This window comes from Pteropus vampyrus, unplaced genomic scaffold (genome assembly GCF_000151845.1).
Source record: "Pteropus vampyrus isolate Shadow unplaced genomic scaffold, Pvam_2.0 Scaffold66, whole genome shotgun sequence".
Lineage (NCBI taxonomy): Eukaryota > Metazoa > Chordata > Mammalia > Chiroptera > Pteropodidae > Pteropus > Pteropus vampyrus.
Window position 1 is genome coordinate 3820250 of NW_011888847.1, and position 20712 is coordinate 3840961.

A 20712-nucleotide genomic window follows, 5' to 3' on the forward strand; every position below is an offset into this window, starting at 1 on the left:
CCGCCTCCCGCACAGTTCCCGCTGCCGCCGCCCGCGCCGCCGCCGCCTCCCGCACCGGTCCCGCCGCCGCTACTCGCCAGAAGTAGGGAGCGGTGGTGAGAATCGGCGAAGTTTGGCAACAAGAAGTGGGAGGAATAGAGGTCTAGGGGGGAGCGGAATACCATGGACTGACCTGAGAGGAAAGGAGAAAATTCAGGGAGAGGAAGAGAGAGGGGAGGAAGAGGAGGAGAGGGGCGATGAGGACCAGGAGGAGGGAGAGGAGAGGGGGGAGGAGGAGAAGGAAAGGAGGGGGGAGCAGGAGGAGGAGGGGGAGGAGGAAGGGCGTAAGGGACACCCACACCCTACACACATCCACACACACACACACCCGCGCAGCCACATAGAGAGGGAGGAAGGAGAGCGGCCCGGTGCGCGCGCGCAGAGAGCGAACCCGAGACAGAGGGAGAGGGAGAGCGAGAGCAGAGCGAGAGCCAACCACCGCCGAGTCAAGATTCAGCGATTCCACAGCAATCGCCCTAATGACAACAGCCTCATAATATCTCCCCTAAATCCACAGTGAGTGCAGCATTGAAACATTTTGTTTCGCTTTTCTATTGGTCTGCTACGTGTCGTTGTGGCGTTGCCACGGCAACCGCTGCCAATCACTGTCAGCCCTGCCAATCAATACCGAGAACGTAAGGACGATTTTACCACTTAGCTTGAGTGGGGGGGTGGGGGAGGAGGTGAGGGAGGGGGAGAGGAGGAGAAAGAGAGAGAAGGGGGAGAAAGAGAATTTTTTAAAATCTTTGCAACTCTTAATCTCGGCACTCCCCCCACCTCTCTCTATCTCTCTCCTTTCCTCGCTGTCTGAATTCCCCTTTTCCCTCTTCCTCAAAGAAGTTGATCCAGAAATTCAAAAAGCCATGGGTATGGAGTTGTTGAATGGGATGAGCAATTAAAGGGGGGATTTTGTTGGGAGGTGAGGGGCTACCCATGCTGCATGAAGGCCAAGGGCCAGCCTGCAAAGACAGGCGGAGGGCCGGCCCAGAGGGCACGGTTTGCACATGGTGTGCACGTCGGGCAGCCTCTTTCTGCCTATATGAGCACTAATAGTGGCGAGGAAGAAAAGAGAGATGAGATCATGGGGCCCACCGCCAGCCGACCCCAGTCTAGCAAGCTGCTGCACCCAGAGATCTTGGATTTTAGGGGGTATCTGGTGCCTGAGAGCCTGAGCCTAAGACCAAGCCACTTTGGCCTCCCCCTTCAGCCACCATCCGCCACATTTACCACCAACTTCCTCTGCATTGGATCCAGCTTCTCTCTATCTGTCCCCAGTCAATAAGCCTTGATTTCTCATATTGCCCTGCATTTTAAAACAGCAGTAGAAATAACAGGACACTTCTTTCCATCTTAAAAAGCAACCTGCCTCTTTGTCCTCAGACTTCAGCTGCTTCCCCTAAGAGCTATGGAGGAGGTTTCAAAGCTGCCAAGTCCATGAGCCCTCTGAACCCCCTCCCCAATACTTGATAACCCACCCAAGAGGCACTGGGCCTGCCTACACACCCCAGAAGGGCACTCAAATGTTGGAGGCTGCCCCCAAAGAACTGGATAGGCCTGAAAATTACTTGTTTGCTCATACCATAAAGAAAAAATAAGAAAACTGTCAAATTTCTCGAAGAAAAGTAACATCACAAGCCCAAAACAGACCCCCAAAGACCCACAGAATGGAGAGGACCCTCCCTCCCTCTGGCCACTGCAGCCCCCAGGCCCAGCATGAGTATTTATTCTAAGGTATGTCGCTTTTAAGAAGATGTAATCAGCATCTTGAGCCGGGCCTCCCTTTGTGAGGCTTCTGTAACTATGGAAGTGTGATTTACGCAGATTTGTCGGGGTCAGAGACGTCTTTCCCCTGAGCACTGTGTATATTTAGACAGGACTCGGTTTGGTGTTAAAAAGTGTATATTTTGAATGAGTTCACACACAGTAGCCAACAATGCCCACATTGTCGGCCCGTGTACAACGTGTATTGAAACGCAGCGTCCAGACTTCAACTAATCTGCCCTCAATAAAGCTGAAATAATTATCCTAAGCTGCCTTTCCAGAAGAAAAATCATTGAGGAATTCAAAACTTTTTTTTTTTTTTTTTAAAGATCTTTTCTACATTCCGATGCAGATCTGAGGGCGAGGCGCCGCGTCCACACCACTTTGGAGATCTCAATGAGAGAGGAGAGAAAGAATGAGAGAGAATTTAAATGGGAAACCTAACGTGACTGGGGCTGCGAGTGTCTGAGACCCTAACCCCCGAGCTCGGGCCCTTCTTAGGCCTTGACTCCAGCAGCGCCAGGCCTCCTGGGCAGACAAGCTCAAGCTGCGTAGGAGGCTCCATAGCTGTAGGGAAGCTTTGGGCTGGGCGAGGGGACAGATAACCCGCCTACTCAGCCCAAGGTAGCCGAGGGTCGCTGGTCTTAAACCCGCTGACTGAGGCAGGAAAATATTCGCCCAAAGGAAAGACCCGCGAAGCCCCACTTGGGGTGATCTCTCCCATCCATATATCAAAATCTCGGTAGGTCATTTTCGGCTCAGCAGAGAAGCTCTGACAGTCGTTCACTTCGGGCCCAGAAAGAACCCTAAGGTTGGGACACAAAAACAGACACTTCATCTTTTCTTCCCGATCCCTTTCTCTCGTAGGGGAAGGATTATAAACTGAGGAGTGGGAGGGGGAAGGGGCAGGAGGAGGAAGCAGGGAAGGAAGGAATGAAAAAGGGGAGGGGAGTGGGTATTGTGCCGCGTGTGGGGGGAGAATTCCTACGGGTGGGTTTCTGAATATTGTGTTCAACTTTTTGAAAGCAGCTCGTGACCCCGAAACTGCATCCCCTGGAGCCGAGGACCCGGGCGCCAGGCGGGCGGGTGATCCCAGCCAGTCCCCTCCCCGTCCCCGCAACCCCCGCCTCCGGGTGGGGGCGACAGGGCCTCTCCCCGCCGCTGCGCTGCCCGCCCCGGATGGAGGCTGGGCAGGTGCCGCGGGCTCTGCCGAAAGCGCTGAAATCGAAAATCATCGCCATTGAGGCAAGGAGGGCTGAGACTCAGCTCGGCAATACCCCCTGTCCCAACCTCGGCCGGGGCGCCAGCCGACCCGCTGCACCCCGTCTGCTCGGGTGGTGGCCGAGGCTAGGGAGTGCAAAGCCGGATGGAGGACGGCGGCAAGGCGCGCAGCTTTGTGAGCCGGGACAGGGCCTGGCGCGGCGAGGCGGGCGGGCAGCCGAGGCTGTCAGCCTCCCCGCAGAGCCCAGCTCCGCGCCGCCCACTGAACGCATCGAGCCCACCTCGCGGTCCCGCTGCCGCCAGCGCCGCTCCGCTCTGGTCCAAAGCACTACGCCCGCCGTCCGGAGCCCGTGAGTTGAAAGTCCTGAGAGCTGTGGAGGGAGGCGGGGCGGCCGGTCCTCCGCGCGGATGGCTGGACTGGCTCCCGGCAGAGCTGGGAGCGCAGGCTCGGCAGGGTCTCGGTCTAGGAGTGCTGACCCGTGTGCGGAGGCGGGGCGAGGGTGGGGGCGAGTGCGAAGCACCGGGGCATCATCCTCTCCTAAATTCCTAGGCGCTGGACGTTGGGGAGGGTTTAGAAGCATAAGGATCTCGGTGTCCCGGGCCCAGGCCACTTTCTCCGTTGCTCTGCAGACCCAAGGGGTTGGCCAGCGTGAGGGCCGGGAGATGAACCTGGGGGGCGTCTGTGCCCTGAATCTCTCAGAGACGGAAGGAAGATTAGAATAAATAGGTCAACCCAAGGGGCTTCTAGGTCTCCCCTGCCCTCTGGCTGCTCCGATTCCGAGATCTGGGACTTGGCGCCTATGCGGGCCGAGGTCACAAAATTGCCACCATCATCTCTGCTCAATTCTGGCCCAGGCGACTTGAAGGACAGTGTACAGGTGGTGCTAGGAGAAAGGGCTTTGGGGCTGGAGAGTGTCTTTCTCCACCAGGACCTACTGGGCATTTATTTACAAATGTCAGTCCCAACCCCAGCATTCACAACTCCACCAGGAGAAATGCTTGAGAGACCCTCTACTCCTTATTTAGAGTTATCAGGAAAGCCAAAAAGTATCCGTGAGCCTCCGAGAGAGGAGCACCCGAGGGTTGGTGCAGCTGCACCTACTCGGCCTGCTCGACTCCCCAAGGCCGATTTGTCCTGAGGGGAAACACCTCTTCCCGCCCTCAGGAAGACCGGAGGCGGGGGCAGAACCAGTGGCCAGCGGTCTGGGGCCTCCCCGCCAGCTGCAAACTGAGGCGCTTGGCGCTGGCGGCCGAGGAGGGCGCAGACGAGCGCAGCACGCAGTCGGGGAGGCCGCGAAGCCCTTGAAGGACCCCGATTACTTTCCTTTGAATGAAAAACAACAACAACAACAACAACTGCTCCCTCCCCGCGCCCCCGCCCCCGCCTTAGCCTCCGGGGACCCGAGCTCCAAGCAATTGTCGCCCGACACAGTAAACACAGCTCAGTTGCCTCAACTTTCTCCCTACATAAAAGTTCCCGGCGTGCGGGGAAATTTGAATATTTGATCAGCCCCTTTGAGTGACCCTCATTAGCCCGGCGTCCTGCTAAGGCACCGCCACTGCAAGAAAGCTGCTGGGCCCGGCATTTGTATGCCTTGTTAGCGCCGCTTAATGAAGCCGCCCCGACGGCTCAAAAGCGGCCTCCGGGGCTGGCGGCGCGCACCTCTCGGCACCCCGCTCTGCCTAATGAGCCCCACCGCCCGCTGTAGGCGCCTCCGCCCCCCCCCCTACATCCTCAAACAAGAGGAGTTTAGCTCTGTCTTGGGCAACCCACACTCCCCACTGCCAGGCCCAGGACAGTGGGCACAAACCCTGTCCAGCCCCAAGAGAGAGGTGGGACACAAGGAGGATGGGATCCATACAGGTTGGGGGTTGGATTTTCCGAACTGGGATTGTAGTCCACTGGGAGTGCACTGCCAACTTCTCCCAAGAGGACCAATTTCAAATCAATTAGTCATCCCGGTTCCTTAAAGATACATCTGGACTAATATTGGGATGGCCCAGGGGAGGGTCGGCTTTCCAACGTCCTTCCTCACCAAGTTCCTTTGGTCTCCACTGCCCGGGAGGCTAACTACTTCTTTGCAGGTATCCCCATATAATAGTCAGAGCTGGTGTGTTAGGGCTTGGATTTGAGAAAGGATGGGCACGTTCAGTCTCTCAAATCATCATTGTCCCCACCAACCACAGACCCAAACGCAGTCAAATGTTATGACAGTTGGCACTAGGGAAGGCAAGGTACCACAGCCTACCCTGCCTACCCTGCCATGAAAGCCATGCCCTCTCTGATCTCTCTTTAATCATGCTTCCAGTCTTCAGGAAGCCTGAAGAAAACGCTACAGAACCAACTGGCTGCTAAAGAGACTAGGATTAAAACGGGCTTGAGGGAGAGGAAGAGAGGACTCTTTCTGGAAGGAAGGGGGGGCCAAAGCCGCCATCTATTTCCCCTTTAATCAGTGGGGGCAGATGACATGGTTGGCCAGCAAATATAAGGACCTCTGAAAGAGTAGGCTTCCTTTCCTCTCTGGACAATTATCGCTCAAGACCCCTCTTTGCTCACCCAGTTCTTGGGCTTTTAAGAGTTACTTTTGGGGGGATTAATATACTGGGCTTGGGAAGCAGGCTGCTCTCAGAGTTACACTCTAGGCCTTCTGGAGGTAGGTGACACTCCCCCCACAATCTCTCATACACACAGCAGGCTGCCCAGGTCAGTAACCTCAGGACACCATTCCAGAGTAGCCACCTCTAGAAATGAGTGACACCTAACCAGCCCTCACCCTCTGCAAAAAGGCCTGGTAGGCCCCTGTAATAGCAGTGTCTTCTAAATTCATCTGGTCTGCTCCTCTTTTTCTTTCCCCCAGCTCAACTGGCATGCCTCACCCCATTTACCATTCCACAGACCCCCTAATTCAAGCCCAAACTGATGGTTTTTAGGGCCCATCTCTGTGCTGGGCCTTACTTCACATAAAGGGCAAAGGTAAAAGCGGACAAGAGAGGGGTGGAAGCTGCTGGAGAGAAAGAGGGCCTGAGGAGGAGGATAAAACTCAGCTCTGTGGCCCCAAGGCCAGGCCTACCAACTGCTCAGGGGAGGAGGCAAGGGGAGGGGGCTAGCAGTCCGCGGGCAGCGGTCGGGGCTTCGGCGTGGGGGGCTAGATCCAGAGGAGAAGGGCGGGAGGCGGGGGTCGGGGGAGCGCGCAGGGCGGGGGGTGGGGGGTGCGGCTCTTTAAGAGCCACACGGCTGGCAGGAGAAGCGCGCGGCCTGGTGCTGGTAGCGCATTGACCCGAAGGGGATTTAGAGGGAAGGGAGCGGCCGGGCTCTGGGGGCTTTGTCCGGGGGCGACCAGAGAGGCCGAGGCACAAGAATAAGGAGCGACCGCGTCTTGAAAGGCCGCACGGAGGCGGCAGCACTGCTGCTCTTGACTTCTGAGCAGAGCTTAGAAAGCCTGCCCCGGCTTAAGCTGAACTGCCTGTTCTGGGCCCTGAGCGCCGAGTCTGCGAACTCCCAGCCCCCGGCCTCCGAGCCGAGGAGGCGTGAGTTTAGGGAGGCGTTGGAGTGTCCGGGGACCTGGCAAAGTTGCTTTTGGTTCTACAGTTGCCTGACCCTAATGCAGAGCTGCGAGCTCGATGGATCACGCTGGGCATGGCCAGAGAAAGAATTTTCTTTTTCCAACTTCGACTTTTAGTATTGTTTGTCCACCTCGCTCAGCTCCAGAACCGGCCGACCCCAAATGGAGTCTCAACAGGTGGCCGGGTAAGTCCATTTAAGAATTCTGGTTATATCGTCAGCCCCTCCCCGGCCCCCTTTTCTTTCCCCTCCCAGTTTTCCCCCTGGCCGTCCCGAATTCCCTGTGCTCCTCCTGCGCGCGAAGGCGGGAGGAGGAAGTTCGGGTGGCGGGGGGGAGGGTGCGGGTGAGCGGTGCCCTCTTCCTGGGTGTCCTCGGGCTCCTAGCTTCAGCGCAGGACGGCTGGCCCGCGGTCGCCGCGAATCTCCACCCAGGACCCCCGCGTTCCGATCCCCCTTAGCTCGGTTGTGGGCACTGGCATCCCAAGGTGTGTGGGGGGAGGGGGAGAGTCGCTGGCAGGGAGCGGGGGACCCTGTGGCCAGGCTGCCTTTCGTGGGGGTTTGTCACAGAAACCCGATATACACCCTCTTTTATAAGAGACCCGGGATCCAGCTCCCGGAGCCGGTATCAGCTGTACAATAGCCCGCAGAAGAGCGTCGCAGCAACCGGGGCTGGGGATAGGGCTGGGGAGGTGGAGGGGGCGAGAGGAGGAAGGAGGGATAAGCAGAGAAAGATAAAAGCAAGAAATCCCAGGCGTCCGAGTGAAAAGTCGGAAAACGTCCTCAGAGCGCGCAAGAAATAGGCGCGCTTGCTCGCGGGCGCTCTCTCTCTCTCTCTCTCTCTCTCTCTCTCTCTCTCACACACACACACACACACACACACACACTTATGAACTCACACCCACCCCACACAGGTAGCCCACGCACGCGGTCTTGGGCAGTGCGGGGTCGCAAGCCCCCGCGCCCAAACCGAGCGGGAGCGGAGCCGCCCTCCTGCTCCCTCTCGCCTCCCCCGGCTGCCTAGAGCCCTTCCGCCCGGCAACCGTTGCCCAGAGAATGAATGGGGGAGCTGGGAGGGCCCCCAGGGTTGGGGCACGGGGAGGATCTTACCTGCAGAAAGGTAAGGGAAGCCGGGAGCTGGAAGCAGCGGCAGATAAATATTCATTAGGAAGTGTAAGTGTCTCCTTTTAAACCGCGCGGCGCGCGCTCTCGCTATCTCTCTTTCCCTCCCTCCCTCTGTTTTCCTGTGAGGCTCTCTCCTCGTCTCGCTCAGTCTCTTCCCCACCCCCCCTTTCCTGCGAAATGCCTAGTGGATTCTCGTCTAGCTAACCTGTTGGGAAGCCTGAGCCTCGGGCAGCGCCTCCACAGCTGTTTGCCTTCGCTCTTGGGGCGTGCATTCCCCATTCGCCTTCTCTACAGTCGCCCAGCCCCTCACCCCCACCCCCCTCAAATTACTACATCATTAGCTTTATTTTCCGGTGGGGGGTGGTAACGGCGCAGCCCGACGCACCTCCTCAAAGCCGGCCAAAAGCCGGCGCTATCTGAGGCTGACCCGACTCTGTCTCCACCCCTCATGCCCACCCAGCCCTGTTTCTTTTTCCTCCTTCTTTCCATCTCCACCTCCACCCTGTACCAACTCAACTCCACCATCCCTCCCTCCTCCGCCGCCGCCAATCCCGATACCCGGCGGGTCGGCCTTGAGATGCCAGGTCTGTGGGTACAAGGCTCAGAGGTTGGGGCTTCACCCTGCATTGAGTGTGAGATAGCTCTTCGAGTCCCCTTTTCCCACGTAGGTTTTCCAGCTTGACCCTGAGTGGACACCTGGGCAGCTTGGGCTTAGGATCAGAACACCGGGGCGCACATCAAGGGCCTCACTCTACCGAGGGCCTTGGCCCTTGTCGGGTCCTGGGAGGCTGCATGGAGGGTGGGGGAGAGGTGGCCTCACATAGTGCGAATGCACGGGAGAGACAGACCCACCCCCCAACGGACTGACAATGGCCTTTTACGAACAAACTGACCTGAAGTTAGCTGCAAGTCCGCATCTTTCTCTCTCACGCTTGGAGAAAACACTTCTACAGGATTCCAGGAACTCGCAAGTCTCCGCACGATCCTTCCGAGAACCTTTTCCAGCCTCACGCGAGCACGTGCACACCCCACCCGCACCCTCGCGCGCTGGAGGTTGGTGCTCCTGCGGGTCCCGGAGGCTACAGGGCAGCTAGGCGGCTTCCGGCGAACAGATACACCGTGGCCCTTTTTGGATGATCTTGGCCAACATTCTTGGTATTCCTCCTTCCCGCTCCAGGTCCCTAGGCCACTCCAAGGGCTCTAAGGGATGGTGTGGCCCCAGGGTGCTTGAGGGTGGCCCGGACGCGCGCTCCAGCAGCCAGATGAGCTCAACACGCCGAGGTGGGGCGGGAGGAGGGGCCGAGGGGGCGGGCCCAGGTTAGTTCCCAGTTACAAATTCCGCTGCTCTGGGGAATCCGAGGAGGAGAGTTTCGCCCTCAAACACGCTTATCACTTGCCCGGAGGCGCCATGACTTCCTTAGTAAGGTCCTGCACCTTTCCCAGGCTCCCAGGGGCGCACGCTGCTCGGAGTGGTGGGGTGCGGTCGCGAGCCTGGAGGAGACTTCGCGACTTCCCTCTCCCCCATTTGGGCTTGTTCTGCCAGGCCGAAATCCACTAGGAGAGGTCCCAGAGGAAGATCCGACCCTTCCGGAAGGGAGCGAGGCGTAGGATCTTCTCAGGGTCTCTCTCCTTCCGGAAGGTTAAGAAGTTGGGCAGACGAAGGTGTAAGAGAGGCCTAGAGATCCTTGGGGTCCGGAAACCTTGTTAACTTCGCACTGAGATTGCACTTACACATCTCTTCCTCCGAATGCAGACCCAGGAGGTCACACGAGTCCGAGCTCAGGCTTAAGTTGTCACCTGACTAAACACGGAACGTACATGCAATTGTACAGAAACACACACGGGAGAATTAGAACACTGAAAGCAGAATTTAAGGGGAAAAAAAGAAGTGTCCGGACAGAATTATTCGAATGCAAAGGTGCACACCCACTCGTCCAGATGCAGACAAAAGCCGCGGTGCCTGTGCGGAATGACCCCAGCCACACCCGCAGATGTACAGAGAGCCACACACAGGGAGAGCGGGCGGAGCGAGGATGCAGGCTGCCAGGCCAGGGTTTCCTGCTAGAGGCACGTTGGATGCTGAGGGGGAAACTTTATTGAGCCGACTGGCTGAAAGATTTCAAGTCAAGTCCTGGAGACTAGAAAGAACACCTCATTCACCCCAAAGCCGGTCTTTTCACCTTCCTCTTAGCTGGGCTGGAGACGCCCAGAAAAGGGCAATCCAGGAAAGATTTATTTGACGGGGATTATTTGTTATTATTAGGAGATTGCGTTCTGAAGGAGATGGGGTGGTGAGCGTACATGTCCCTCACTCCGTGTTGTGAGATTCCTAAATCCTCATGGGAGGGTTCAGCTCTAATTAAGGGTGAGAGAAGCGGGAGCGCCCTTATTTTGCCCCTTTCACTCCTCTTATCCTAAATTTAGTCTTCAAAAAGAACTTTAGCTCAGCTCCACACCACCCTGCCCTCGCTTCCATCTCAATCCCCTATATAGCAAATAATCTGCAAAAGAACATTCCAAAGCAAACTAAATTATTTGGTTTATTAAGCTAATTTTCTTTGTGAGATATTGGAAGTTCTCGCCCCCTATTCTCAGATCTCAGGCAGAGCTCACTGTCCCTGCCAAACTGGAGAGTTGCAAGAGGGATGGATTCTCAGAGTGGCTCTCCTTCAAAGGCCTAAGAAGTGCATAGGCTTGTTGGTAGTTTCAGCTCTGCTTGACTGCCTTGTCCCAGTGAACCTTTCCATATAGTAGCCATCATGGTTTTCCTGTGGAAGAAGCAGAAACACTGGAACAATGGTGTCCTTCCTTCCACTCTCTCTCTCTGAAAGCAGAGGGTAAGTTTGGGAAGAATCTTTTAGAAAAAGAAAAGAAAGAAAGAAAAGAAAAGAAAAGAAAAGGAAAGAAAGAAGGAAAGAAAGAAAGAAAGAAAGAAAGAAAGAAAGAAAGAAAGAAAGAAAGAAAGAAAGAAAGAAAGAAGAAAGAAAAGAAAAGAAAGAGAAAAAAGAAAGGGAAAAGAAAGAAAGAAAAGAAAGAAAGAAGGAAAGAAAAGAGAACTTTCTGGGCCAGCAAGTCGGATGACCACCCTCCAAAGGGCAGAGGAAAGTCTGTCTTGTGAAGAAGAGACAAACCATTTGGAAAGCACAGCAGGAGGATATGTTTAAGCATACGTAGTTGCCCTAAAAATGGAGAAGGAGTGGGGTATGAGTAGAGAAGAATTTCTTCCCTTTGTGGGGCAAACACTATGTCCCCTCCCCCAGAGATACACTTAATTCCTGGAAATTTTAGCAAGAGTTTGTTCTTGTAACTGTTTTGAACAATAAAGAGTGAAAATCAATTTAGAGTCGATTAATCTTTCTTGGTGGAGCAGTTTCTTCCAAGACTTTTTCTTTCCTTGGGTTTGTTTTTCCTTATTCCTTAATAAGAGTCCACCTGCTGACACATGAGGAGACTACAACAGAAAGAGAGAGATGAATAAAAAGACCATCACTCCAAAGTATAACTTCTACTCCCTGGAGCTGAGATTTAGGACACAAAGAGGTAAACTCTTTTACCTTAAGGGAGTTTCTCCCCTCTTTGGGTAGTTTATTTAGAGCCTTTTTAATAATAATTAACAATCGGCATTTAAGAGTTGGAGACATTTGCTGTTATACTTACCAATTCCACGAGATTCTTCAAACTCTGCTTGTCTGATTTATAACACTGCGTGTACATAGCTAAGCCGAGTGCAACATTTATCACTCAAGCAGAAAAGTAACTCCTTTTATCATAGTCCCAAATGCCCCTTGTAGAATTACTGGAGCAAATTTTATTTATTTTATTTTTTCAATTACAGTTGATATACATTATATTAATTTCAGGTGTACAACATAGTGATTAAACATTTATATAACTTATGAAGTGATCACCCTGATAATGGAACGAATTTTTTTTTTTCTGTGTTTCCTAAATGCCCTTGTCATCTCTGCCTGAGCCACACAGCTCAGGGCAAAACCGGGGAGGTTTGTGACCTTTTGAGTGGGGCCCACTGTGTTGTTAGTTTTTTTTTGTTGTGAGGCATTCTTAGTGATTCTGTGAGTGTTTCTCTCTCTCTCTCTCTCTCTCTCTCTCTCTTTCTCTCTCTCTCTCTCTCTCTCTGCCCCAAATGAGCCAAGTAGAGTTGCTCGAGTCTTCCTGAGCAGAAACCCGCCATCTAGATAAAGGCTAACCATTTCCGCTGCACAGGGCAAAGGGCTGACAATGTTGTCCAGTCCAGGACTGCGGCGGGAAAGGAGGGGGATGTTGCGGGTGGGGAAGGGAACAACGATCACCAACAATAAAATAAAATAACCAGATACACCTTATACCTCTTTTAATCCCTTCCATTAACAGTGTCAATGCGCTGGAGAGGCCGTGTCATCTCCAAAGGTGTCTTCGCCCCTTTGGAGGGCCCAGACTTCCAGCCACAGTCCAACAGTGGGCCCGCGCGCCGGAGAGGAGGTGCTCCGACGGCAAAAATCCCATACATTTTTAACTACAGTGATTACTAAATTAATAGCAGGCACTAAGACAGATGTCAAAACGTCTTGAAAATGTTTATCTGTGAATAATTGAGAAGGTGGTGGGACGCATTATCTGATTGTGTAATGAAATATGTATGAGGAACAGCTGTTTGCAACAGTCCCCTCCCGCCGCCTCCTCAGCCGGGGCCCTTGCATTCCAAGCAGGAGTCGCGGCAAAGTTGGTCGCCCACTTTCGTCTACTTGGGAGCCCACTCCGCCCTTCTGGGGCCGCTGGCAGAGCTGTGGCTTCAGCGCGCCCTGGCATCACCCGGTTTCCCGACCAACGACATCAGCATGGAGTCGCCCCTCGGCCTCGCTCTTTTGGCTTTGCTGATGGTGTGAGGTTTAACTACCAGGCGAGCTGTCTGTCCTTCGCGCCTTCAGGGCGGGCCTCGGGCTCGGCCTGCGAGGCACAAGGAGAACCCGGGCTCGGGTGGCGGAGGCCCTGAGCCCTGGCGTGCGCCCGCCGAGCGCCGAGGCCTGCTCGGAGGCGAGGGTCCGGGGCTCCACGGCTCAGCGTGACGGACCCGGGGTCACCGCGAGGCGATGGGGCTCCCGAAAGGGCTTTGTTCGCCGCTCTGGCCACACTGCGCACTTCCTTCCACCCTTCGGCTGGCTCCCACCCCAAGCCTCCGCTCCGACCCTGTTTATTTTTCCTGCCCCGCGCCCTCCACCCGGACACGCAGGCAGCCCTTGGGGTGGTGTCAGCGGCGCAAGTCCCGGGTCCCAGGCAGGCCCGGGAGCTATATCCCCGCCGGAAGCAGAGTGAGGGGAGAAGGAACTTTGGGGTCTCTCTGGGGTTGGGGGCAGGGGTCAGCCGACCGGGGAGGTGGCCCAACAGAGTGTACGACCTCGGCAGGCGGCGAAGGCTCAAGTCTTGAGCTCTAAAGGGCGGGGGCGGCCTGCACCGCCGCCCAGCGCACTGCACGCGGGCCCCGGCCCCAGCCCCGGCCCCGGCCCCGGCCCCAGCCCAGGAGGAGAGTGGCAGCAGTGTGGGGCTAGACGAGGACGCTTTCAGGAGCCCTATCGGACCTGGACCTTAGCGGTGTCAGCAACCCCGATAAATCCAGTGATCCCCGTGTGGGCTTGCTGTCCCGTTCGCTGCATTCCCGGCGCTTCGCATGGCGGTGGGAAACTGTCCCGCAGCCCATTCATAGGCCTGCCGGCGCCCTCCGCCTCTGCGGCCTCCCAGCCCCTCACCTTCCCGCGCCCGGGTGCCCCGGTCGCTAGTCCCTGGGGCCCAGGAATCCTCGACCCACAGCCTTCGGCCCACAGCCTTCGGCCGCGCTAGCCCTGCCGGCGCTGCTGCCCCTGACCGCTCCGGGGACCGCAGCAGAGGATCGGGGTCTAGCTCGGCGAGCGCGGCGCCGGGATACCGAGCGTCTGCGAGATTCCCACCGGCTAACTCTCAGTCGCGATGCTCTCGGGCGTTATTTCTCGAGCGTCCCCCCTTTTACCTAATCCCTTATGCTTTTATTCTAATCCTGCACATTACAGTAATCTGTAATGATACCGCTTCGGAGGAACCTGTTGCATACGAGGAACGGTAATTTGTAACCTTGGAAACAGTTTTAAATAAAGATTATAACGGTGATGTCAACTGTGTTTATTCTCCGCGCGGGGGGTGGGTGGGAGACCTGGCAGCCCCCGGGAGGAGAGCACAGACTTTCCTAGAGAAGGGAGCGAGGTGCGTGGGACAGAGCGGAACGCGCAGGGGTTCAGCAGGCGGAGAAGCAGCCAGAGCCTGCTCCAGTTGATCCCGTCCCGCGCCTGCTGTTTTTGTTTTTTTTTTTTTTTCCTTTGGGAATATCTCATGGTCTTAAACCGTGAGGCATGAAAAGAGAGGAACGGTTTGCAAAATTGAGGAAAACTTGGTGAACTTGAGCCACTGTGCACTGCGAATTAGCATTCAGCCGGGTCCTAAGCCCCTGGGAAGCAGAAGCCTCAGAGAGCAGAGAAAGGGCGGTTTGCAGGACCCTTCGGCTGCAAGAAGGCAGAGCTGCCTGTGTACCCATCATTGCGCTCGGAGCTTCTTCCTCTAATAAACATCCGCAACAGCAGCAACTACCACCAAAAATTGTTGGCACATCGAAAGCAAAATTAAACATAATTGCTTTTATTTATCTATTGCTTTTATAGCATTAAAATATTTTTAGTTACATTGTATAAAATAGCATCCACTCTGATTATTACCTGCCATATCTGTTGATCTGCTTCTTGTGTATTCTGCACAGCAATATTAACAATTAATAAAAAAGCACATTTCATATATTGTATCTGTCAAGATATGTTACAATTTCCATTAACAAAAAAACATTATTCTTGTTGAAGAAGCTATGAGGCATATCTTTCATGAGCACTTTATTAATAATCATAGTTGTCAAAAAGAATTAGATATGCATAGATTGTAGATGCAAAGGAAATATTAGATGCACAGAATAAAATATACAGTGGGATTGAAGCGTAACTATTTTTCTTTTTTAAATAAATTTTTACTGAGGTGAAAAAAAAACGAGCTATTAAGCTTACTTAAAAGATGGCTTTGTTGGTTTAATTATACTGTAGTTATTTTATAAATATGTTTCAAAGGAAGCTTGCCATATTGCATGTCAATGAGGACTGTAAAGAAAAGCTCACAAAAGCTAATGCATACCAAATATCAAAATTTTAGTCATTAGCATTCTTATTTATCACAAACTAAAGGAACCTATTAACAGACAAGAATTTCTATTTAGCTAGCATTACAATGTTTGGCCATTAAAATAAAAAGGGCAAAGTATATACATTCCCCCCACCCCCCTTGGAACTATATGTCCTTTTTTCCCTAGAAGCTCTTGGAGAGATTGGGTGATATTTCTGATTGGGGAAACAAGATTTTACAGTGGGAATGGGCCAGAGGGCCCAGAACCACTATTTTCAGTTACCCAGCATAATGCTATTCATTTGGAAGCAGGAACAGTGCTGGGCTGGGGCTATGCTGCAGGCTGAGGGCTACGTAGTAACCACAGTTTTTCAGGGAACCTTTGTCTTTCATTTGAGTCATGTGCATATGCAAATTATCAATTGTTTGTCCTCTGGGGGAGGGAATGGATAGCAACGGTAATAATGCTTTTGTTTGGATATTAATATGTCCTTAAATGCTCCCAGACGGGGCACTTCTCCCAACGCGGATTCCCCTCCCCTAGTAGGAAAGCCCACCACGACTGCAAATACAAGCGTATTCATTCTAGAAACACGACGTACAGATATGTGTCATTTCAAAACCCATTCCTCCGAGCAAAAGCGGCAATTCTGCTCTCACACCAAAAGTAAATATATATTTTTATGAATGCCGATTTGAGAGGGGGAAAAACTTTTCAATCATTCTTACATTTAGAAACTTTAAAGACCCTTTTCTTCTTAAAATCGAGGCAGATTTTCTTTTTTTCCTAATTGGGTAGAGAAACAAGTAAATATTACAGAAACTGAAATGAAACACTTAGAATGATAAAGAAGGGTTATTTTGAATTAGGGTAGCTGAGAATTTTTTTTTTTTTTACCAGTAGGGGAGCCAAAAAAAAACTCAACAGGAAAAAAAAAAAAAAAGAGTTACACGAACTTGTTGAACTGCGCGCATTTATCAAGCGACTCTAATCACAGCTGCTACTGGCCTGACGTTGGACTCAGACACGATGCGTTCTGCCTGCTTTGGAAGACTTTCTGCCCTAAAAAGATTGAACATTTCTAAGCCAGGTGCTTCTTTGAAAGGCCTATATGAAAACAATAGGTATTAGAAGGAAGGAAGGGAATTCCTGATTTAGTGAAGAAAATCTCTTTTCAAAAGTCATTAACATTTGCAAACCCAAAGCAAAATCTTAGTGTTCAATAGTAAATGTCGCTGTGTCGTTTTGGTGGGGGGTTGGGGGGAAGGTATTCTCTCCCCTCTGATTACTTAAGCAGAACCGAAGGAGGGAAAGTGTAATGATTCCCACACTGCCAATTTGTCCTACAAGAAAATAAGGAAAGTCAGTGTATTTAGAAAGAAGCTCGAGTGCCTCAATGTTGGCAGTTCTAGGGGAAAAAATGTGAAGTCTCCATTTTTATTCCATTATATCTGGATTAGGTACCAATCCCAAAATTTCTAAAGCATATTTGATACAAAGGTGGAGAAAATTGCTTTAAAACCTAAGTGTGTCAAAAAAGGTGACACTTGCCAGTAAAGGCCAGATCTACGCAATTATTTGGATAATTCAGCTCCTCTTACCCCAAATTAACCAGTCTGATTTTCCTTCCACTGCTGCGAGTGCTGATATTATCTAGATAGGCCACCCACTTGTCTTCCCCTCATCTGCATCTTTCCCCTTTATTGAATGTTGAATACTACTAATAGCCAAGGAGGAGAAGACTGTTCCCTATGTATTTAAACCAAGGTGGCTTAAATCAACATGGGTGGAAGAACACCTTGTTTCAGTTGTCTTAAATCCCATTCAGAGTGTGTTAGGGGAGACCACCTCGGTGATGCAGAGATAAGTAAGATGGAGCCCCTTTTCTCAGGGAGCTAATACTGTTAAGTGTGAGGAACATATGCAGGTCAGGACACCACAGAACAGTGCTATTCTATGGGAGTCCTGGCTGGGAGCGCACAAGAGGGAAGCACAGGAGAAATCTCAGAAGGCTTTCTGGAAGAAGTGAACCTTGAAGGTGGAGTATGATTTGAAATAGTGAGTAAGACCTAAAAGCAAAATTGGTATGCAGTAAAACATAGTGACAGGTTGGACTTAAGGTAGGTATTTAAACATGGTTATTTAAATAAATGAAAGAAATTATTTAGAAGCCTGATAATAAATTTCTCTAAACGTTTCTCCTTAGGATGGCATGCCCGCTCTGTTAGCCTGAAGCTCTCTCTATTTCTTTCTTCCTTTGATGATGTATCTCTCCCTCATTCTGGCAGGGAGCTCGATCTGAGGTTATTAAGGATGTCTAGGTCTGGCAAAATGATGCCCATTGACCAGGAAGTAAGTGAAGGTTCTTCCACAGAGACTTCTCCGTGAGCAAATGTCCCCTGTATTGATGTTTTGTTTTCATTCTTGCAAGAATGAGGGGATTATTGCAATTAGGAGTTTGTATTTTTAACAAACCTTTCTTTTATGGTAGCAATTTAATGTTTTTGTTTGAAACATCCTGTAATGCAAAATGGTGAAAGGGGGCTTGTTAGATTTTCATACACAGAGCAGAGTCCACTGAAAATGGCCTCTGGATTGGAAACAAGGAAACCTGGTTTCTAGTGGGTGGATGAAGTGGCTCACTCAATCCAGTTTCACTTTTTCTCATCTGAGAGACTGAGATAATACTGGCTACCTTTGTCTGTATGAAGAGACTTTTGTTTTTGTTCTTTCAAGACAAAACAGTATGAAAGTAAGTTTTTACATAGCTCTGGCCTCTAGCAACAGTAATATTTGGGTGATATTAATCAATTATGAACAGTTTTTTTTCTCTCCCATGGGAACAGATGCTTATTAGTTTGAGCTTTAAGATACAAATTTTAAAATTACAACCATCTGAAAAATAAACAATACTGGCAAAATGGGAAATCAACAACCACATCATCTTTTCTTCAGAACACGTCTTTATGCTTTTATAGGTTTTTAGGCCTGGGACTTGCAATCTACATTAGGACCCAGCAGAGATTTGCTCATCAGAAAGTAAAGCAGTGCTAGGCTGTATTATGGATCCTGCCCCAAGCAGGACATCCCACATCTCCATTCCCTCCCCAGGATCCCCTCCGTGTTGCCCTCACCTCCGCCCCTGCTCCAGAAATCTGGCTTTCTTCTGTTTCTTCTTTTCTTTTTTTTTCCTAAACAAGCCACTGTTTCTTCCTAAACTAAGCATGAAAGTCAACAAGTTGAGGGCAATTCAATTTCAATAATAAACAGATGTCTTTTGAGTTCCGAGACCTAAGTAAAGGCCCTCCCACAGGAAGCACCTAATTCAAAAGGAGGAAACACCAAGGATTACGAAGAATTCTGCAAGGAGTGTGGCTGAAGAGAAGCCAGCCTTCCACCACCCACCTCCCCGTGCTGCCCCTCCGAGTTCATCTGAGGGAAGCTGGCTTTTCCCAAGAGCCCATCTTTTCCTGGTTGTGCAGTGTGTTCAGTTCTACCATATGCAGGGTAAACATATGGCAGAACAGTGTGAAGAGGGAAGTCTGTCCATTAGCACATTCAGGGGCAGAGTCTGGGATGTATGTTCAATAAAGGGTTCCTTGTAAGGGAGCCTGATACCATAGCATCTCTCTGGTGCAAGCTGAACTGACCTCAATTTTTGTGGGCAGTGTGCTTGTGCATGTGTGCATGGTGTATTTACAAGGCCAGACAAATCGAAACTACTCTGACAGTCTCTGGGTGTAAAGGAGGAAAAAAGTATTGGATGACCTTGTGTGTATGTGTCGAGGAGGTGGAGCCCCAAGAGATTAGAAAATGAAAAGGGGCTGGAATCACATTTTAATTGGTCTCACATTTCCCAGGAGAGTTTTCTGAGATATGATCTTCTTTCCCATTTATTTCCCTGCAGCTAAGTCTGGAGACTCACCACGCTGAGGAGGAAGAGAGGACCATCTCGACCCAAGCTGAATTCTGAAGAAAACCTGACCTTAGCTTTCAGAAATCCTAAGTCACATGTAGGCAAAGTTTTGGCCTGGTCACCAAGAATAAAACAGAAGCTGAAAACATGACTCAAATTTTCAACTTAACCAGAGGACACATTGAAGAGCCTTTTCTCGAGTGAGAGACAGAAAACCTTGTTCAAGGATGGTATGCTGAGTCTTCTCTGGATATGGCATGAAAGGGCTGCATCCTCCAGTTTCGGTACCCTAGTCACATGTGTCAGCCACTCCTGGATCACACTGCAAGGGAGTATAGAGTAGGAGCCGGGGAGGGGTCTGCAGAATCAGTGAAAGCAGGAGGAGGAGGCATGAAGGACCCAGAAAACATGCCTTGGAGTTGGCAAGTCTCTCCACACACATAAGGAAGGCACCCACCTGGTACAGAAAGGGTTATTTAGTCCTTCCCTGCACCACGACACTGATGTCCTCAGAGGGTCTCCAACCCTCTGTAGCAATGTATAGTATGCGTCAGTATGGGTGGAAAGCTCCTTCTATCAAGTTTAACAACTTTCTGCTGTAACTTCTGAGAGGGCTGATTGCTTATTCATGTGGAAGCAAGACGCCCAGTTCATTTTGCCTGTTTTTGCTACTCTTTGTTGGGTTTGGGAGGCTGTTATGGTAGCTGCAAATGGCTTCTCAAGTGACATTTGCTGACATTCAGTGAAGTACATTTATCAGTATTCACCAGCTCACCTCTACACATGCAATCCATTTTGTTTTGTTCTTCATAGCAACCTCCTCTCCAATACCCGTGCCCTGAAAATGATAAATGGCAAGGTGGCATATTTCTCAAGCTGCACTCAAATGTCACTGTGAAAAATCTTTAATGGACTAAGTGTAGCTCTTCACGTTACAACTTGTCAGGTACTGAGAAATTCTAGAGTTTCTCCTTAATCCACAAGTCTTTGGAACCACACATCTGCAAGCAGAGACTAATTATAAGCTATACCAGTCAGACCTGGCAAGCAGAAACCAAGGAGAAAACATCTGATATCAGCTAATTCTTTTTTATTATTATTCTTATTCCTTTTTTGCTACTTCCTTTCATACTCAGAGGATATGCCAGGTATGAGCAATCTGTTACTCTAATTAAGTTGGTGACAGCCCCCACGCAGGCTTGTAATCTACTTGTACCCTCAGCCTTCTCCATAATAGCTTTACTCTTCTCCAAAACCAAAATCACTAGGACTTCACCCCCCCCCCAAAAAAAACCTGATTCTGAGCCGTAAATCCCCGCCCCTACTGTTGGCCGTAATGGGGTAGCTCTGAGGTATCCGAGATGTCTGGCTAAAAGAGTCTTTTCTCCCATCTCCCTAGCCACCCCTTTCGGAGTACATGGCCATTCTTCCAGGTGGCTGAGAGTGTCACATCACCACCTAAAAGTCCTGCCACTTTCCTCCCCTGCCTGCATGCCCGTCTACCTGCATCATGCTGCTCTCAGGGGAGCTGCCCACCATCACTCACTCACCCCCGAACCTGGCTTGCTCACTCAGGTTTTCCCTTTCCCAGTGGTCTCTATTCCCTGGAGTGTGCGCAGAGGGGAATCAGTCCTTGTCCACCAACGTCGGGGAAGAATTTGCTGATTCGCAGGTGTCTGAGATGTGTTCCAAAAAAGCACCATCATCAATTTACATTGATTTTCACAATCAATGTTTGAAAGTCAAAGGGGCTGGTAAAGGGAATAAACTGAAGCCAAGGAAAATAACTGGTATTACCCAAAACTGTGCCAGCCAAGTTCATCTTTGACCAGATGTTAACGACTGAGATATGGTCATTTTACTCCTGGCCTTTTAGGCTTCACCCACACTCTAATCTTGACGTCTGCT

General features: G+C 51.2%; 1 protein-coding gene and 1 long non-coding RNA gene across 2 annotated transcripts in view; one reads left to right on the top strand and one right to left on the bottom strand.

The window, feature by feature from the left end:
* SIX3 (SIX homeobox 3) overlaps window positions 1–691 on the bottom strand; it is a 4380-nt gene extending 3689 nt beyond the window's left edge. Inside the window, exon 1 of the mRNA XM_011361419.2 lies at window positions 5–691. Within this exon, the coding sequence (XP_011359721.1) occupies window positions 5–164 (160 nt within the window). The 5' untranslated portion in view covers window positions 165–691. The remainder of the gene's footprint in view (window positions 1–4) is intronic.
* A 2276-nt stretch (window positions 692–2967) lies between these two features.
* On the top strand, window positions 2968–12266 carry LOC111740603. Its single transcript, XR_002780677.1, has 3 exons — window positions 2968–3371; window positions 6611–6769; window positions 12077–12266. It is a non-coding gene; the product is annotated as an uncharacterized LOC111740603 (long non-coding RNA).
* The last annotated feature ends 8446 nt before the right edge of the window (window positions 12267–20712 follow it).